The 21259-nt window shown below is 42.5% G+C and overlaps 1 protein-coding gene across 1 annotated transcript; it reads left to right on the plus strand.

Annotated features, from left to right (window-relative positions):
- LOC136491767 (uncharacterized) lies at positions 1-1053 on the plus strand. The gene is made up of 2 exons (XM_066488006.1): positions 1-328; positions 473-1053. The coding sequence occupies exons 1-2, from the start codon at positions 1-3 to the stop codon at positions 1051-1053; spliced, it is 909 nt and encodes a 302-aa protein (XP_066344103.1).
- The last annotated feature ends 20206 nt before the right edge of the window (positions 1054-21259 follow it).

The following is a 21259-nucleotide window of genomic DNA, read 5'->3' on the forward strand; positions in this document are numbered from 1 at the left end:
ATGGCCCACAGCCCGCCGCACCGCTCGTGCCTCTCTCCGCCATCTACCTCGCCGGTCCCTGACTCCCTCCACGGCGACAGCCTCGCGGTATTGCCACTTACCTCGTGGCCAAGTAGCAGCGAGGTGGCAGCAAGGTCACCGCATGGCATCGTATCTGGCGCCAAAGATCATGCTATTCCAGCCCTGTTCGCTTCAACTGAAAGAGAGCCACGGACCGTTGCAACTCCATCACCAGTGCCGCTAGGCTCCGGCCTCCCCCAGCTCTTGGTCAGCTGGTCTCACCGTCCCCCTCCTGCGAGCTGCCAGCGGCTCCTCCTCCTGAATTTTGGCATCTTCTTCATCTGAGTTTAATGGGCCTCGATTAAAGCAAGTGCAAGGGACCGTGTTTCATAATAAGAGTCGGAATCGGCCGCTGCTCCGTCTTAAGCCATATATAGACTGCGAGGGGGGCGGGATTCTCCAATCCATCCAGCCGAGAAAAAAAATGCGGAGCGAGGGAGTCGAATCGACGACAGCGAAGAGTTCCTCCGGCTCCGAGGGCGGAAGCAAGGGAAGCTCCCGCCGGCGAATTCCTCCGCGCCCATCCAAGCTGAGGCGGTGGCTCTGTCCAAGAAAACGCAGGGGAAGAACAAGAAGAAGGTGAGGATGACACAGGAACAGATCGACAGCTACCTCGCATACAAGAAGCCGGAGCCAATGTTACCTGTAGTGTGTCCTCGCGCGGTCTTCGATGCCCTTCCTCAAGAGATGTTGGACCGCTTGTCCAAGGAGACACTAGCTAGGTGTCTCGCTATAGATCCAGATAGCACCAACCGGATAATTGTCAAAAGTAACGCGGAGGACGACTATGATGCAATGGAAGCAGAGGACGTCCGGAGACAGTACGAGGAGAAAGGGTGTGTCGAATACGAGGTCACTGACGACGACAAGGAAGAAGACACTCCTGTTGCTCCTCGTGCTGCAGCTCCATCGCAAGTCTACCCTGCTGCTGGACGGAGAAGAAGTCGGCCTGGGGTTGCAAGGAAATCTGGAACAACAAAGAGGCTCAATTGAATGAGCTACCTGCTTCCTTCTAAACTCAAATAAGACACGAACCAGTATGGTGTGTATGATTATGTTCTTTCTGCAACTTGTTTTTTCATATATATTCCTATAGGGATCTCTTTTATCCATGAACCAGATGGTTTGTGTTGGCACTCAAATTGGGTCCAAACCAATTTAAATAGGCCCATGACAGTTTTGGCCTAATATAATGAAAACTTCATAAAGCGACATGATAATAATACCACATTGGTTTTTCTTTGGGATAAGACCACCCCTACCCCTTATAAAATAAGGGGTACATGGCCGAATGAGTATCTATCTATCCAATCGTCAAATAAATCAATCTACTACCTCTACTTCAACCCTTTTGCCCTCTTCTCCAATCCCCATGTTGTTCATCCCTTGATTCAACGACCAAGCATGGTGTCCTAGGCTTGCCGGCCGATCTAGGGCACCCCGACGACGTCCTTGCCCGGATGGCGTCCTAGGCTTGTCGGCCGATCTAGGGCACCCCGACGACGTCCTTGCCCTGACGGGGTCCCTCCCGGGCGAGAGCTGACGGTTTCTTTGCTTGTTTGCCTAAAAACTAGCCGGTTCTTCGTCACGTAAGCACGTTGGTTATCCTTTGATGGTTTGCTTGTAAACCTCTCCGTTCTTTACCACGAAAGAGTGACATCTTCACTGCGTTCTTTGATCCGTAGCGGCCCGGACGTCCAAGGCCCTATTGGTGTTTGATTCAGATCACTTCCGACGTCAACTGTTTGGTTTTCGCATGTAGTTTTTAGTGGTTTACCAGTATCTATACATATTTTATGTTTTGTCGTGCTTCTGGCTTGACGTCATGCATTATTCCTGATTCATCTGTTTGCTGCTTTCAAATTCGATTAAATCGTTCAAACCCCTACCTACAAGGCTACAACTAGATAGAATCTAAGATTCAGTTCCAAGCCTTCAATGATGAAAATTTGGAATTGCTAATTCTTCGAAGGGGGTTATCTGCTTTCGTTATTTTGGGCATTCTGATTAGGGACATTTAGTATTTCTCTGGATGAGTCAAAAGCATGTAGTTGATGAGTGCTAACTTGAACCTTTGAGAACACTTCATGCTTCAGCAACATTTTGTTTTTGAAAGATCTCAGCAGCAGTTTTGTTACCTCATGGAAGACAATTTGATGGTAGGGTTGTGTTGAGCTGCCTGGTCAAGAGCATTTTTCAATCTATTGCCAATTTTTCAGAGGAGCTTTGTTGTGATTATTTATTGCCAACATTATTTAGTTATTATTTAAAAATTGATTTTATTCCTCTCCAAACTGAAGTAGTAGGCATTATCTACTCTAAGTACTGTCCAGCCATACCAATACATAATCTAGTTGCTGGTCTGAAATGTAATACACTGCTCTATATCTCCCATCTCTTTAGTTAATAGCCTAGTAGGAACAAAAGTAACATAAGCTTGCAGTTCAAGGCTTGGACTACCAAGCTCCGTGTAAACCGCATGTTTTCATCCTTCTTTGCATCTTATATGAATCATGCATCTATGTCGTCTTTTCTGTTATCGATTGTTGTTTGCACTTGGCCTCTTCTTTGCATCAGGTTGCATATTTAGATAATTCAGGTGGTTAATGTCTATTGACCTTGAATAGGAAAGAATTTCTGAATGCCTTACAAATGTATGCACTTGAAATCTAAGGTGTACTTTTTGCGTACAGCTACAGCATAGAGTGCCAAAGATCTGGACCGTTTGTAGCAAATGATCTAGGCAGCAGTAAAAGGCAAAGGCAGACCACAGACTAGACTTCTGCTAGGGAATCCTACAATCTAGTGATGTATGTATCTAAACAGGACCTAGCTAATTTTAGCCAGCTAACAATGTCATTCAAACAGGACCTTAGATCATGTGGAAAGTACTATTCTTAGTGTCATTTGTTCTTCAAATTGTACCCTTATGTCAGTTTAGGTTGTCTGTGATAATGTAATATCAATGTTTTAAGTTTACTTACCTCTTATATTCTATTTAATGGATTGCAGTTCACTGAGACACTTGCTATCAAATCTGTGCAAAGCACTAGTGTGGAACATGTTGATGCTATGAATGTCGTCATCTATCTTTGTATCATAGGTACTATATGTATAAATCTACAAATATCCTGAATTCCATAATTCTCAAAGGAAGTAATCCATGATAGTCTAAGAGTTTCCATAACGTGTTGCTTTAAGCTACTTTGATGCTTGTAGAGTCTATGTTTTACATGAGAAGAATCATGAGAGGATGAGTACAATTCCCAAGGATCATGAAGCCTTTGGCTCAAGAACCAAGATTATGTGGGTGAACTTGCAAAGGATATGTCGACACAGAATTTTCGTTCCGTACCGAGGACACACGCAGCAAGCCATAAGGGTCTGCTCGATAGAGCTGTAGATCCGCCTAGCTTCAGCACAGGGATGGTCGATTCTGCGCACTCCTCTGGAGGCGTGCCAGTCAATTTGACCCCGTAATTGACAAGGAGAGAAAGTTGATCAGTAATTAAGGGCGGAACTTGCCGGTGTTACCAGACAGTCCCGAATGTGCGGCTCTGAGAGCCGATATGAGAGGAGATCGACTAAACAGCCGATTCCAACATATTTATGAGAATAAATCGGTTAAAGCTCATTGGGTTGTATAAGAAGAATCGGTTATCATTAGGATAAATGTTGTTATTTGAGCAGATATTAATCAATGTCAATAAGATGTCAATAATGATTGATTTATGCTGAGCCAATGATTACAAGCAACCGAACTCCTTTTATATAAAGAAATATTTTGACATCATTTAACCATTTAATAAAGATAAATCTAATGAACATGTTAGATCTCATCTATCACTATGACCAGTGGGACATGAGGCAGAATCATGCAGGCCATAGAAATAACAATAGACTCGATGACCCTAACTCATTACTAATATCAGTAGGGCATGAAGCAGAATCATGTAGGCCATAATACAATAATAAGATCATGGGGCTAACATATCTTTACTTCAACGGTCTTGTGATGCGAACTGTTCGTGAAAGCACACGATATCGGCTAAAATACCCGATTCAGGCATAGCGCATAGTTAAAGTTATGCCTTGTCAGGAATAGATCTATCAAATAACGATCCCCACTCCACGGTGCTAACAGTGGGGTGTGAGGTAGAATCACACAGGCCGTGATAACGGGCCATGGAACGGTTCTCGCTAGCCAACAAATCTACTCAAGACGCAACATGCCTTAACCACATGCTATGCACGATCAAGATTGAAGTAAAACAGCCAATGGGTTTCAGATTGAGATCAGTTTCAGATTAACAAACGATGGGCTAAACAAGATATAAGGCTGATCTAGATCAATCTTAATCGAGCAGAGTGATATTGCTGTAATTTAGATAAACAATGAAAACAATAAGCAATATCGGTAACTTAATAAATCTACCAAAGACTTTCATTCTAAGGTAGAGCCAATAACTTGACCTTTATCTAGTTCATGCAGTGGGGGTTGACCGGATCGATGCAGACATACTTGAACTAGGCAAGAATCGATAACTAACTTATACCAGAGTCGCAGTGGAGGTTGACCGGATCGATGCAGCCGTACGAACAGATGTATAAGCCATGATAGTACTACAACAAGCAGTGGAGGTCGACCGGATCGATGTAGCCATACTTGCTGAAGAACTCACCGAGATCTACTCTACTCCTACTCCTAAGGGGTGGCCAGAGCCAAAAAAGTAAATAACTTGTGTATTGGATTGATTGTTGTCCTTTACAATAGCCGGGGTTTGATATTTATACCCGGAGTCTAAACATGAATTCTACTCGAGCACGATTTGTTACAATCTTTGAAAACATTCCTAATTTAAGATAACTTGGACTCTAATATTTCCCTTCTTGTAGAGTCCGTTATATAGTTTACTGGCGCCAACAATAGTTTATCCGCTGACATCATCCCAAGAGATCCGATTCCAGAGTCGTATCTGAATCGGCTGACATCGATCCTTATTTGATCAATTCCTTGATTGGTACAATCTTGGAAGCCTACGAGTTTCTGCGTTCTTTTTCCAAATTTTTGTGTAAACACATGCCCCCTAATTTTGGGATAAAATGGTTTTATTCCAAAATTCCAGCTTATTGGTTTATCACGCCGTAACCGTTCTATCCCGAGATATATGCATAACTCCTGACTTCCTGACCCGAGTCTTATACAAACATCCCAATAGTACCTCTTTCGACGCACTCGGCCTTTTTGCTTTCCCCTCTTTTCTTGAGCCAACTCCAACAGCCGATACTGTTATCGCCAAGGCCTCAAACCCTAGCAAGTCTGTCGTTCCATCGAGCTGTCAATTCAAGCTATTTTTGTCAGATTTGAACCTGTTCTGACTATAATGGCGACCAACGACCACGTTCCTGAGGTATGTTTCCAAGTTTCCCCTCTCCAAGCGTCGGCCGTTACCCTGTATTTCTTCTCTTCTTGAATTTATTTTATCCGATTTCTAGGAAATGAGGAACAAGATCTTGATTCCATCAGCTGCCATCCCTAATGTTTATTTTCTTGGGCCTATAGGTGATCCTGATCCATCTGATTTTATCCACCAAGAAACCAACCAGATCTCCTTTAAACAGTCTATAGTGGATTCATCTTCCTAGAACAAAACTCCCTTCAGAAACTGGCCTAAAGCGCCTAAGGGATGGAGAGATTGGTTTCATAGGGTATCTGCAAAAAAGGGCGGAGACTGGGAGTGTAACACCTCGGGTGTTTAAATACTAAAACAGGACATGTCATCATATGCATTGCAAAGCATTTGGTTATATGGAAAACTTTGATATGCATTCACTAAAACAAGTCTACATTTATGTTATGAGTGTTGCCTTGTATGGTTTGAATTGAGTTAAAAACTTGGTTTGGATTTTGAATTTTCAAGAAAACCTTAATTTTTCAGTATTTAAAGCCTACCCTGAAAAACTCATTTCAAAATCTAAGCATATTTTGGGGTTGGGCCTAAAAGCAAAAGTGTAGAGCTTGTCAAGTTATACAAAGTTTGTTTTTGGAGTTTTCAAAGTTGTTTAGAAAAATTTGAAGTAATTTGAAAAGGCGAGATTCTTTAAATGTTCCCTTTTCGAATTCAAATTTGCATTTCAAAATGTAGACCGAATTTGGGTATGGTTATAAAAGCAAAGTTGTAGAACTTTAAATTTGGAACAACTTTTATTTTTGGAGATTTTTGAGTTGTTACATAAATTTGGGAGTAATTTGGATTTTTAAATCGAATGGTAGTTTGGTAATTCTAATGAACAGTAACCGCGGAAGCCAACTCACCGCCTACGATCTTCCTTCTGCTTCCAGACGCGACTGTGGCCGTCCTTGGCTTTGCGCTGGCATGGGAAAGGCCCCTGCGTGGCTTCTCTTTGCTTCCTGGCCGTCCTATAAAGCCTGTGCAGTCGTCGTTCTTCGTTTTCCCTTCTCTGTTTTCTCCCGTCGCCATCGCCGCTGCTCTATCGAGCTTTCACCGTCGATTCAGCGCCGTTGCCGTCCCAACAAAGCCTGTCCTAGCTTCGCCTGATCCTTGCGCACCCAGTCAGCCAGTTTTGGTCACTTGATTTCATCGGGAACCCCCGTTCGTTGCTCTTCTTCCTCGCGGCCGGCAGCACCGCCGTCGTGAGCGTGTCGCTGTGGCCAGAGCTCTCCGGTGCGTATTTGTCCTTGGTCGGCGTAGCTCCAGCTTTGCCTTGATGCCGTGGTGCTTAATACCTTGTTGCTTGGTAGTTTTGTCCACCGTAGTCGCCGGAGCACCGCCACCGTCGACGTTTTGCTCCGTCGTGGTTGCTCGGATCGTCGACCTGCTTCACCGTTGCTTCTCCAGCCCTGTTCTTTGCTCCATCGAGTTTAGGGTGAGCTACTGGTGCTTCCTGTGCACGTCGAACCACTCATCCATTGCTCTTTTGATCCAGCTTTATGCTCCAGTGCGTTCGGGGTGAGCTCCAGGTTCTTTTCCGAGTTGTTTTTGTGAGCTCCAGGTTCTTTTCCGAGTTGTTTTTGTGAGCTCCAGGTTCTTTTCCGAGTTGTTTGTGTGAGCTCCAGGTTCTTTTCCGAGTTGTTTTTGTGAGCTCCAGGTTCTTTTCCGAGTTGTTTTTGTGAGCTCCAGGTTCTTTTCCGAGTTGTTTTTGGTGAGCTCCAGGTTCTTTTCCGAGTAGTTTTTGTGAGCTCCAGGTTCTTTTCCGAGTTGTTTTTGTGAGCTCCAGGTTCTTTTCCGAGTTGTTTTTGTGAGCTCCAGGTTCTTTTCCGAGTTGTTTGTGTGAGCTCTAGGTTCTTTTTCTGAGTTGTTTTTGTGAGCTCCAGGTTCTTTTCCGAGTAGTTTTTGTGAGCTCCAAGTTCTTTTCCGAGTTGTTTTTGTGAGCTCCAGGTTCTTTTCCGAGTTGTTTGTGTGAGCTCTAGGTTCTTTTTCCGAGTTGTTTTTGTGAGCTCCAGGTTCTTTTCCGAGTAGTTTTTGTGAGCTCCAGGTTCTTTTCCGAGTTGTTTGTGTGAGCTCCAGGTTCTTTTCCGAGTTGTTTGTGTGAGCTCCAGGTTCTTTCCGAGTTGTTTGTGTGAGCGGGTGAGTTCAAAATGGAATTTTTCCTTTTTCAGAAATGATTGAATAGTGCTGTAATTTGTTATTTTTGTGTAGATTTATTTAGAGCTCCAAAAATTATGAAAATTTTTGTGTGACCTCTCTGTGATGTATATTATTTAGGAAAAATATTAAATGTTACTTTTCAGTCATTTTTGAATGTGATAAAAATTGCTCAATTAATTAATAAATGAGTTTTCATGATTTTTCTAGGCTTAATTAATTATCCAAAAATTATGAAAATTGTTTTGCCACTTAGTTATCATGTGATGAACTTTTACAAAAAAAAATTTTGAGTTCAATTGAAATAAGTTTTATGAATATGTTTAATTAGTTGTTAATTGGCATCCATCATCGAGCATCATATTTTGTATCTCGCATCATGTTAAACATGGCAATGTTACTACGTGTAGTGAACGAAGGTGAGCACGTGGTAGTTAATCAAGTTGTGGAGGAGGTTAATCCGTCTGTTGAGGTGGGATCGAATACTTGTGTAACGTCGCAGGAGCCGGACTTTTACATCAACGAAGGCAAGCCCCGGATGCATACAACCCTACCTTGTGTTTTACAAATTAAATTCGCTTTTGCTTTCCGTTACTGCATTAAGTGATTAGGAGTTAAGTGGAAACCTAATTGGTGCATTACCAACCTTGTTTTTCCATATCTACCTTGTTACCAGTTTTAATTCGAAAATGACTAGATATGCTTAGTCATGCTTAGCCAGGTGATTACCTGTCACCTACAGGTTTTAAATGGATCTTTGGTTACTTATGTTATCATGAAATATGAGCATGTGGAGTAATAAATCTAGACCGGGTGGACTCGGTGTGTGTGAGCCACAAGACATGGAGGTCTTGTGAGCGGGTTCTTTCCGCCTGGGTCGATTAAGGCACGTCCGTTGTTGAACTGTGTGCAGTGAGACTTTGTAGTACTAACCACATACTCTGGTAAGCCTGAACTTGGCAATTCTATTACGAGAATGGCTACTCGCGCACTGGGAGTGGAGAGATGGCGGGAATAGCATGTACCCATGTGGCAATGGGCTGGATTGGTGGAGTACTGTATTCTCGGGTGGCGCGGACCCGTTCTTGTTTAGAGGATCCGAGGGTAGGTTGGTATATGTAGGTCGGGGACCTACATATATCGTGTGGTCTGGAATCCCCAGCTGGATTTTAATCGGTTCGAATCGTTGTTGCTCCTCGGTTATGGAGACTCACTTCTCTATTCATCATCGTAGTATTAATAACTGGAACTCGAATAAGGCTTGTGAAGGTGTTGGATATGAAGTTTCATGATCTCAACATGGATCATGTCAGCTTTGTATATGTTTTTATGAAGTTTTCTATATGAAGAATTTTGTTAAAGAGCTTTTACGCAAAAGAACTTTGATTATTGTTAAAGCTATACCTTGAATCCCTGAGCCTGCATTCCTGAGTCTTCTCAATTTTGTTTCGGTTAAGTCTTGTTGAGTACTTTTGTACTTAGGGTTCGTTGACCCCTTGTTGCAGGTGAGCCTCATGAGCAGATCTATTTTGGATCGTGCTGCATGACTATCGTTCGTTCTGACGATGAGAAGTAAAATGTGTGATCCTTGGGCAGGATGTTTATTTTGTGTGTTATGTATATATTAATTATGCCGCTCCACTACTACTATGGTTTGTAATAATTATCGAACTTAGTTTGTAAGGTTTGAAACAACTGGTTTGTAAACTATGCTATCGTAAGACTTCCGCTGTTTTTACTCTGGTATTGATATTTGAATAAATATTATAATACTGCAATGACTCTGTAACGTGATCCTGCTCAGAAATCGTGGATGATTCGGGGTTCCCCGAGGACACCCGACAGTCTTTTTAAGTTAATGGAAACATATGCATAAAATGTCAAAGGTCGTCGGACAGTGACAGGTGCATGTGGGCCCTATAACTTAGGAGGTTCTGCCACAGGGAGCTTTATGATCTGAACCAGTGCTTGACACTTTCGTTGTCCGAAATGGAGAGGAATGATTCACTCTTGATCTCTGCTTCTTATTTCTGGTCTAATGCTCTGAATGCTTTTATTTTTTGCCACGGCCTAATGACCCTCACTCTAGCCGATGTGTATATGTTGACCGGCCTTAGAATTACCAGATCAGTGCAACCCTATGAGTACTTGAATGCCGGCTCCAAAAGATTGGCCAAGATAGCAGACTGCACTGGATGGGCCAGTTACATTCTAAATCATGTCGGAGACGAATTATCTGTCAACGAACGAGAATATGTGGCTTTTTCTGAATATGTGGTCAGAGAGATTCGTCTTTTGTGGGTTGTCTTGTGGTCCGACTTACAATCACAAACTCATGGTGGAGCACCTAACATTAGGCAAGGACATCCCTCTTGGAAAATATCTGCTAGGAGCTGCTTACCATCTGATGTACCAGGTGGCTGCTCAATTACTAAAGAACGAACCAATGCAGACTATCATCGGCCCTTGGTGGCTGATACAATTGTGGCTCAATTTGTACATGCACAAGATTGTAAGGCCTAAGCTTTCCTTCTTCTAATTTTGATGAGGAATATAAAGGCAAAGAAGGAAGAACTCAACAGTGTACAAGCTATGGCGAGACTGCATCGGCCATAATAATTGACTTTGATGTTGGCCACCTCTTCAAAAAGCTTTACAGAGGGTTTGATGCGGCCGTCTTGACTTGGCTACCTTATAATGAGGATGATGAACTGACTTTTTCCATTCAAATTCTTATTTGAATCCAGCTGTTCGGGTGAGATAGCGGCTATGATCTTCAATTTCTTTATTAAGCCCTGTGTTCTCCTAGCCGAATTTCGTCACAGTCGTGGCAAAATGGTTGAAGGTGCCTCTATCCTAGGCAATCCTCCAACCTATGAGTTTTACAACCCTTCTTTTGTGGCCCGTCAGTTTGGCCTCGGTCAACTTCCCCCTCACCTGTTCTTCAAGAACATCCTAAAGCTGAGAGAAGATATTAGTGATGTGTAGGAAGCTTCTAGAGTCTTTCAATTGGGATCAGACCTTCCTTCCTTTTCCTTGCATGATTGGGTCAGAGCCAGTTTTTCTTCCAACCTCTTTGACTCCTGGTGGCAAGAATGGTGCTTCCATCTCTTCTGTGGGTCAGTCCACCCTCTGTGTATAGCTTTAGACGGGGAATTTGCTTCTGACGGTGAGTAATCTTTCATTCCCTTTTCAAAGAGATTACTTGGCGAATTCTCTTGCCAACTGTTCTAACTGATCTTTTCAGGACATTGAATTCGATCCTCCAAGCCTAGATAGGAGAGGGCATCCTATAGATTACCAGCCATCATGCCTAGTTTCAAGGATGGGATCAACCGCACCTTCTTTGAAGAAGTTGATGAGAACCCCTACCGCTCCCATGATTGTGACACGTCAATCTCCAAAGCGCAAGGCGGTTCTAGGGGTAACTCAAAAGGCTACTATTGGAAAAAGACTCCATAGGACAAGGCCATCAGTTGTTCAGGTGAATGATTCATACTTTCCTCAAACTGATGTTCAACTTTTTGAACCCATTTTCTCACAGTTATCGAGCATTGCGTCCTAGTCTGCTTCGGGTGCGGGACTACTATCTTGGATGCTTGATTCAACACCAACCAAACCTTTGTCGGTCGATCCTCAACAGGAGCCGATTTCGATGGAAGTAACCGATGCTTCCACAATGGTAGAAAATGTGAATTTTTCCTTGATGCTTGTCGAAGTATTTTCTTTAACTTTTTTATTTACTTAGTCTTTTACCCTTCACCTGACTTTTTACTTGTGCTAGATACTTCTTGAGGAAACAACTAACAGTCCACTTAGTGACCTTGCCGGTGCTGAAGATGGTCATGTTGCCGTTCATACTCAGGCTATTGATTCCCCAGCCCGGCAAACAACCGATGGTGAGGGAGTTACTTGCTCCATTTGTTTTTCTGCAACAAACATGAATTAAAAATCCTTTCTTGTTATTGTAGACATCAATGCTGGAAGCTTGGAGCTGATTCAACTAGATGTCATCGATGCATCATCAGCTATTCCCCCTCTTCTGATAGAGGCTATTATAGAGAAGGTTCTGTATCTTTTTCGCCGTCCACTTTGTGATAAACCGATTCAAACCTCCTAATCAAGATTTCCCTTACACATAGGGGCTCGATCTTCTAGCTCAGAGCTATTCTTTCAATCTTGAGGAGTATTTTAATGAAGATGAAATTAGATCGTCAACCACTCCCTCTAATGAAGCTTTACCAGAGGAGACCATAAATCGGCTAAGAAATACAATGCCTATATTTGACAAGAACATAGCCGATTTGGTCCAAGATACCGATTCAATGCAGAGAGTCTTTTTGGCCATTAAAGGTGATCCATCTCTAGCTATCTCCAGGGTCTTATTGTCTCTGTCTGTTTTTGAAGATCAGGCCTTAAAGATGAAAATGATCCAGAGGAACTTGTCTAATCGTGAAGCCCTGCTGGCCAAAGGGGACTCCAATAGGCAAGAGGTTAAAGAACTGATGTAGTTGATCGATGCTTTGAAGCACTCTTCCCTCGGGACCGATCTAGAGTTATCCCAACTGGAAGTCAAGCATGTAGAACTTGAGGGGGAGCTGAAAACATGAAGGCTGCCATTGATCATCGCAAGTCCATTCTGGCCCAAATACCCGACGCTATCAAACAGAAGAAACATGAAATGTTGGCTAAAGTAAAAGAAAGCAGAGCCATCCATAGTAGCCTTGAGAACGCCCCTAGAATAGCTGAAGAATACAAGGAAAAGATTGTAGAAGTTGATGTTGTCCGGCTTGAAATATTGAAAGTCATTCAGGATGTTTTGAACTTGTAATCGATAGGTTAACACATGTATCTTGCGTAAAACTGACGATAACCATACTTTCCTACTGTCTCATTGTATCTCTTGTTTCGGCTAAAGAGCTGATTTAAAACAGCTAATCTCAGACTTCTGATCACAATCCAATTGAGTCTGAAAACACGGCTTTCATTAAGAGAACCCTTCGATTTTCTACCTTTAGTCGCCCAATGTCATATTCTCTTCGGCATTAGTGAGGCGACGATTCACCATCTATTAATTGCGGTTGTCTACCACACTTTCCGAGGCGTTTAGCTCTTCGCTTCATAGCTTCAAATACCAGCCGATGGTTTCGGCCTTGAACACATCTCCACTCGCAACTGTTCCTTTGCAATTCTCTGCCTTCCAAAACCCTGTAGCGGTTCCCTTCCCTTCTCGTAGATCCAATCAAATCCATGGTCGGCGAGGATAACCACGGCAAGCGAGCAGCGGAGGAGATCCTAGAGGAGAACATGCCAGTGAGTCAGCGCCTCCGACGTATGAGGTGAGATTGATGGCTTTTGCTCATGGCGACAATCTGCAAATCTTCTGTTCACAGCGATGAACTCTTCTACTTTGTTTTCTAGATTCGTCGTGAATGATAGCCTCTGTCCTCTTTCTAGGGCTAGCGAGCCTTCTAACATTGTATCTTCTGCCCTGTCTTCGTCGTCAGACTCCTCTGACTCGTACAATGGCGACGATGCCTGGTGCTTCCTTCAGGAGTGGAGGGCGGCTCAAAATTGCTACTCCGAAGTGACTCAAGAGAATGGCCAGCTCAAGATCTGCCTTGGGGTTTCTCAGAACGCTCTTCATGCAGCCGAGGAGGAGGCCAGCGCCGTCCGAGCGCGGCTGGCCGAATCCAACGCCATGGTGGTGGGTAAGACGAACTCCATGAAGGCTTTTTACTCCGACTTCCATTATCTTCATTTTGACAGTCTTCTTGTTTTTGTGATTGTCAGCCCTAACAACATAGTTACTGGCGGTGAACATTGCTGTAGACGCCATCAATGCCCGGGGTTCCCCCATCGACGCTCATCTCCAAGACGTCCCGATCTACGTTCGGGAGATCGCCCTCCACGGTGTTCATCATGGTGCGGTGGTGGCACTAACAGCAGCACAAGTCTAGATTGGGTACAAGCTCCATGCCATGGAGACTGGTTTCCCAATGGGTGACGGCCCTGAGGAGCATGAGAACCTGCTCGAAGAATTTGTCATGGCAGCGGAAGCCATAGTAGACATCACATCCGCCCAGGTGTGGTGAACAAGATCTTTGGTTAGATTGTATCTTGGGTCATCCAATGAACAAAGACTCATGTTCTTTCCGTGAATGTACTTTAGCACAATGCTTTTGTGTATGATTGTTTTTATCTTTTTATTTTTGCTCTATAGGCGATACATATTGTATCGACTTTTATTGTCTTTGAAGATTTTCATTTTTTGAACTAGAGGCGATACCCTCCTGGTACCGGCTATTAGAGCCGAGAACGAATCGGCTATCAAATGTTGACCAGATGTTAGGATAACTCACCGCAAAACTCTTCATATCAAAGGTCAAGCGATTAATTAACCCAGGTCAAGAGTCATATTAAGTGAAACAAAACTTCTTTAAGAAATCCATTAACTCTGAATCACATTCACACTTTGACTCAGCATTCACATACGTCGGCCTAAACCCATCTCCAAGACTCAACGCTTATTTTTCCTTTAATCCAATGGCCGATGTGAAGCCATGATTTTTCTACTAAAACAAACTCTCAAAGCTGATCGCTTGCATTAGCTATTGGCTTTTATTGCTGATCTTAATGAAGCCTCCTTCCCATGACTTGCCAGAAAAACATTCGAAGTCTCCTAGTTCCCAAAAGACTGAATCGGTTATTGCGATGCTCATGGACTCATCAGCGTGAACCAGTTTCAATGTCATCTCCATGCCATTGAATTAAACACTGATGCATGGTCGATGGTATACAGCAATTCGCATGAATCCAATTGTGACCGAGGAGCAAACTGTATGACCCTTTTCTATCGATGATGAAGAATGTGGTGAGCAGAGTCTTGCTTTCAATCGTTAGTTCAACGTTTATTGCCCCCTAGGTCTTAGACGTATTACCTCTGAAGTCCTTAAGCATCATGTCAGTCTACATCAGATCTTCTGGTCCTTGGCAAAGTTTATGAAAAGTAGTGTAATGCATAAGATTGACAGAAGCACCTCCGTCCACCAATATCTTGTTCATCAGCTTCCCATCAACAAGACCTTTCATATATAAAGCTTTTAAGTGCCGATGTTTGACTGGTTTGTCAAATATTGCTTGCTATACAACCGTCAACTTGGCAACTATCTCATAATCTGATTCATTAAAATCTGAATAAACTTTTTGATCTGCCAAAGCTCTGAATTCCGATGGCAACAGAAAAGTCATTTGGACATTAGCCGATGGTTGCTTCTTATCATCTATTTGCTTGGTGCGCCACACTTGAGTTTTACTGGATGCCTGAGCCTGTTCCATCTCTTTATTCCTTAGGTGTTGCACCCTTCTCTTCTGGCTTCTTGTCAAACCTCTTGGGCACCACTGGCCTTCCTGCCACACACATCTTCTTCCGTTGTCTTCCTCTTCATGATCAGCCCAGTCCTGGTCAATGACTCTTTTTCCAAGCCAATCACGAACACTTTTATTTTTTAAGCACCGATCTATGTTATTATGATGATACACATCTTGAGCATGGATAGATCGGCAGTTGGTTTGAGACTACCTGTATTCCTGATATTAATTGCTGCATTCTAGATAGTTATGTCTGGTAGGCAACTTTAAACCTTTATTCCAGTAATGTCTGAAGAAAGGACAATTCTAATGTAATTCGGCTTGTTTCCTTTCATACCTCTCTTCTTTCAGTTGATGCTGGTACGCTTGATCTTTTAACCAACGCTGATAATTCTTTTTCTTTTGCTGCTGCCATTTATTCAACAGAATCCAAGATGTGACCCGCGGCTTTGTTGTCTCTGCTTTTGACGTCTTCCCCTACTTGTATCGGCTCTTTTGCTCGGCACAACGTCTTCTAATCTCTTTATACTCGTCAGCCAATATTTACATCTTGGATTGACTGTTCTAGCTTTTGATTTGGTTGATGTCAGGACCTTAGCTTTTCCTTTGAATAGCCTAGCATCAGCCATGTTTTGATCTCCTGGGAAAGGATTATTATTAACTCTCATTTTCTGAGGCGTATCAAATTTGAGCCTCCCCTGCTGAATAGCTATATGTATATGCTCCCTGAAGATTCTGCATTCATTAGTGGAATAAGAAGTAGCATTATGGAACTTGCAGAACTTCTTATTCTTCAACTAATTAGGGGGCAACATGACATGACCATCGGGTAACTTGATCTGCCCTTTCTCAAGTAAGAAATTGAAGAGCTTGTCTGATTTGGTGATATCAAAGTCATAGCTCTCCTCAACTCCTCTTCCCCAAGGATTTGGCACCATCACTGTCTTCTTGCCCCAATTCCATTCAGCTGCAGCAACCTCTTCTTCTTCATCTTCATAACCATCATCGACTGAGTATGGATCATAAGCTTCGGATACTGTGGTACTTTTTTGGAACCGGGTATCTTTGTGCATACTCTTGAATTGGCTATTGAGCGCTGCTGCTCATTGAGCCAATTGTCCCAAGTTGTCAAATTCTTGTCCCAATAGCTTTTCTTTCCACATCGGCAGCATTCCTTGAACAGCTAAAGCAACTAGTTGATCATCGACCAAGTTTATAGAGAAGCACAAGTTCATGGTTTCTCAGAACCTCTGAAGAAATTCAGTGCCCGATTCATTAGTCTTTTGTCTTATAGTTGTCATGTCGGTAATCTTCTTTTCTCTAGTCCCAGTGTAAAAATATGTATGAAACTTCATCTCCAGGTCAGCCCAATTGGCAATAGAATTGACTGGTAATGATGAAAGCCAAGTGAAGGCTGGCCCTGATAAGGATAGAGAGAAGAAATGAACTCGATGGGCATCCTCAACTGACGCTTCGCCCAATTGTGTAAGATACTGACCGATATGTTCTATCGTGTTTGTACTGTCTTGGCCAGTGAACTTAGCGAATTCTGGGAGCCTATAATTTATTGGAAGAGCGACCAAATCATATTATTCTAGATAGGGCTGTTTGTATGAAAAGGTCAGCCCTTTTGGCTTCAGACCGAACTAATTCTTCATTATCTCGGTCACCCTCAGTAATAATTCATCAGCTTGCGGATTTGGATTCCTCTACACCTGCTGACCCATCTGTGGATTGAAATCTCGCGTGCCTTGATATCCTGGATTTGGCATCATGTGGAGGGTGTTCTAATCTATGCCATAGTGATACCCTTGTGAAATCTCAATCTGCTGGGTCCTTTGCTGGCTTGCTGCTTGAAGTCTCTGATTATAGACATAAGGATCTATATCTCTATGGGTCCTTTAAATTGATGGTGCTATTTTTTGATTCGACAATGGTATGTGGCCTGATGTGCCAAAATTGATCACCTGGTTCTAACTTTGCCCCGCCGGCTGTTGCACATGTTGTACTGATGGTCCAAGTTTGTACTGTGTCTGATTTGCAGTAGTTTCTTTAGTTTATTCATATGAACCCTGAACTGTCTGGACATCACCACTACCAGCTGGTGCTGCTTCTTGATGGCTGGTACCGACTTGATTAGTCCATTGGGTCGACGGATCTGAAATGTTGTAATAAGCCGGCCCACCTTGACCAACTGGAAACCCATGAATCGCCTCTCTCATGGCATTGTGGAATATGTCCACGAAAGCTTTGTTATGGCTCGATATGGCATCACGAACAGATTTGTCTACAACTTCCTTAAAGAAACGCCTATCTTCAGCTTCAGTTGTGTCTGTCTGCCCATGTAACAGAACTCTTGGTAGTGGAAATTTCCGAACAATTGTGTTGTCACGTGTTTTGGTGTAGGACAACAAACGTTTGTTCTGAAACTCTTCTATAGCTTTGCTGATGATACCCTTATCCCCATCAGGTAGATCTTCATAATGCAGCATAAGGATGTTGTCGTTGTTGTCAACCGCCATGATGATTATGGGGTCCCACTGGGCGTGCCAGAAACGTGTGTCAACATAGAATTTTCATTTCATGCTGAGGACACACGCTGCAAGCCAGAAGGGTCTGCTCGATAGAGCTATAGATCCGCCTAGCTTCAGCACAGGGATAGTCGATCCTGCGCACTCCTCTCGAGACATGCCAGTCAATTTGACCCTGTAATTGACAAGGAGAGAAAGTTCATCAGTAATTAAAGGCGGAACTTGTCGGTGTTACCAGATAGTCCCGAATGTGCGGCTCTGAGAGATGATATGAGAGGAGATCGACTAAACAGCCGATTCCAGCATATTCATGAGAATAAATCGGTTAAAGCTCATTGGGTTGTATAAGAAGAATCGGTTATCATTCAAGATAAATGTCGTTATTGGAGCAGATATTAATTAATGGCAATAAGATGTCAACAATGATTAGTTTATGCTGAGCTAATGATTACAAGCAACCGAACTCCTTTTATATAAAGAAATAATTTGATATCATTTAACCATTTAATAAAGATAAATCTAATGAACATGTTAGATCTCATCTATCACTATGGCTAGTGGGGCATGGGGTAGAATCATGTAGGCTGTAGAAATAACAATAGACTCGACGACCCTAACTCATTACTAATATCAGTGGGACATGAGGCAGAATCATGTAGGCCGTAATACAATAATAAGATCATGGGGCTAACATATCTTTCAACCTATCTTTACTTCAACGGTCTCGTGATGCGAACTGCTCGATATCAGCTAAAACAGCTGATTCAGACATAGCACACAGTTAAAGTCATGCCTTCTCAGGAATAGATCTATCAAATAACGATCCCCACTCCACGGTGTTAACAGTGGGGTTTGAGGCAGAATCACACAGGCCGTGACAATGGGCCATGGAACGGTTCTCGCTAGCCAACAAATCTACTCAAGACACAACATGCCTTAACCGCACGCTATGCACGATCAAGATTAAAGTAAAACAGCCGATAAAACATAACTCATCATTTAAGGTATAGATTAGATCAGTTTTAGATTAACAAATGATGGGCTAAATAAGATATAAGGCTGATCTAGATCAATCTCAATCAGGCAGAGTGATATTGCTGTAATTTAGATAAACAATGAAAGAAATAAGCAATATCGGTAACTTAACGAATCTATCAAAGATTGTCATTCTAAGGTAGAGCCGATAACTTGACCTTGATCTAGTTCATGCAGTGGGGGTCGATCGGATCAATGCAGCCATACTTGAACTTGGCAAGAATCGATAACTAGCTTATACTAGAGTCGCAATAGAGGTCGACCGGATCGATGCAGCCGTACAAACAGAGGTATAAGCCATGATGGTACTTACAACAAGTAGTGGAAGTCGACCAGATCATTGTAGCCGTACTTGCTGAAGAACTCGCTGAGATCTACTCTACTCCTACTCCTAAGGGGTGGCCGGAGCCAAAAAAGTAAATAACTTGTGTATTGGATTGATTGTTGTCCTTTACAATAGCTGGGGTTTGATATTTATACCCAGAGTCTAAACATGAATTCTACTCGAACACGATTTGTTACAATCTTTGAAAACATTTCTAATTTAAGATAACTTGGACTCTAATCTTTCCCTTATTGCAGAGTCCGATATATAGTTTACTGGGGCCAACTGTAGTTTATCCGCTAATGTCATCCCAAGAGATCCGATTCTAGAGTCGTATCTGAATCGGCTGACATCGATCCTTATTTGATCGATTCCTTGATTGGTACAATCTTGGAAGCCTGCGAGTCCCCGCATTCTTTTTCCAAATTTTGGTGTAAACAGGATATTTGGAGAAGCAGGGGCAATCCGAGTGGCTGTTGGGGCCTTGGCTTGCATTCGGTTCACGCTTCTATTTCTCAGGATCACTGGACCAGTTGTAGTTCAGCTTTAGATTTCTATACTAATCTCTTGTTGATTACCCAAATAGGTATTGTCCAGTTCTCAAGATTTTGGGAACTTCTACTATGCTAGTTTCTATGCTGCTTTAGATTTCCATACTAATCTCTCGTTGGTTACCGAAATAGATATGTACTGTCGGTTCTTAGAATCTTGGGAACTTCTACTATGCTTGTTTCTATGCTGGAATTAAAAATTCGCTTTGGCTAAAGTTTTGTTGGCTTGTGATACCAGTCTTTTGCATCTTAAATCAATTATACATTCCATCTGTATGATTTATTTTGTGTTGCCTTGATTAGATTTTTTGTTGTCCAATCTTGGCAACTAATCAATTTTGATCATAGATCTCTGTTGTTTGATGAGTTATAAAAATCTCGGCTTCTGATTTGTGCAAACGGAATTGTCAACCCAATCTGTACTATTGACGCAGTCGAACCTATAACAAGTTCAACCTGCCTGAGTAATTTTTCTGTAGGATGCACTTCTGACATGTGGAATTGTGAGTTTACATTAGGAGTTGATTCAATATAAAACTAGAAGTTCTAAAACCCACGTTTGGATAATAAACATAGGCACAAACTAGATACATAACGTTTACACCTACCATTTACATGAACACGTACGAATAAAGAGACTTAATTGGATGATTCTATTGAGGCCCAATGGGGGATATATATATAGAGTACATGGAGACAGAAAGACGTAACCCTAGACACAGAAGATTACAATAATACCCTTGACTAATACACCTTAACACCCCCTCTCAAATGCAACGTGAATGCAATGGCGTTATATTTGGAGAGTTGGCACTATGCACTAGACTTGGAAAAAAAAGATGAAGTACATCCAAAATTCAAAATAGAAGATGTCGTCGAAGTGTGCAACTCTTGAAAAATGTCGATGTAGAAATGATCTCCTCCACAAGAGGGTATTGCCTTCATAACATGTACTTCGGCAAATACCTCTAGTCTTCGCAACACAGATGTTGGACCGCTTGTCCAAGGATGTCCAGCTAGGTGTCTCGCTATAGATCCAGATAACACCAGCCGGATAATTGCAGAAAGTAACAAGGAGGATGGCTATGATGCAATGGAAGCAGAGGACATACGGAGATAGTACGAAGAGAAAGGGTACATTGAATACGAGGTCACTGACAACAACGACAAGGAAAAAGACAATCCTGTTGATCCTCCTGCTTCAGCTCCATCTCAAGTCTACCATGCTCCTGGGTGGAGAAGGCGTCAGCCTTGAGTTGCAAGGAAGTCTGGAACAACAATGAGGCTCAATTGAATGAGCTACCTGCTACCTACTAAACTGAAATAAGACACGCACCAGTATGGTGTTTATGATTGTGCTCCTTCTGCAACTAGTTTTTTCATATATCCCTCTAGGGACCCCTTTTATACATCAACCAACTGGTTTGGTTTTCGCATGTAGTTTTTAGTGGTTTATCAGTATCTATACATATTTTGTCGTGCTTCTGGCTGTTAGTCATGTACTTATTGGTTCCTCTACTGAAATGGTAATACTCACATACCTTCTGTGCATACAACTAGAGCTATTTTTCTTCGTAATCCATGATTGAGCTCCAGCCATAATAGAAGAGCTGTATTCAAGACAACTGAATTTCTACGGTCAGAAGTTCAGATAGCCCATAACTGTTAAGCATTGATTCACAGAAAGATTGCTTCACCAGTAGACACTTTCCGCTAATGATTCAACCTTCCAACTAACACATTGTTAGCAGTACTAAGTCCTCAATAGAAAGTGTTTGC

Source organism: Miscanthus floridulus, chromosome 11 (genome assembly GCF_019320115.1).
Source record: "Miscanthus floridulus cultivar M001 chromosome 11, ASM1932011v1, whole genome shotgun sequence".
Taxonomy (NCBI): Eukaryota; Viridiplantae; Streptophyta; class Magnoliopsida; order Poales; family Poaceae; genus Miscanthus; species Miscanthus floridulus.

What these genes read in the sequence shown, in the direction of transcription:
- LOC136491767 (XM_066488006.1), top strand. Translation starts at nt 1, where the DNA reads ATGGCCCACAGCCCGCCGCACCGCTCGTGCCTCTCTCCGCCATCTACC. An exon ending in GCTCCTCCTCCTGAATTTTG is followed by an intron (nt 329 to 472) that starts GCATCTTCTTCA and finishes CAATCCATCCAG; the next exon opens with CCGAGAAAAAAAATGCGGAG.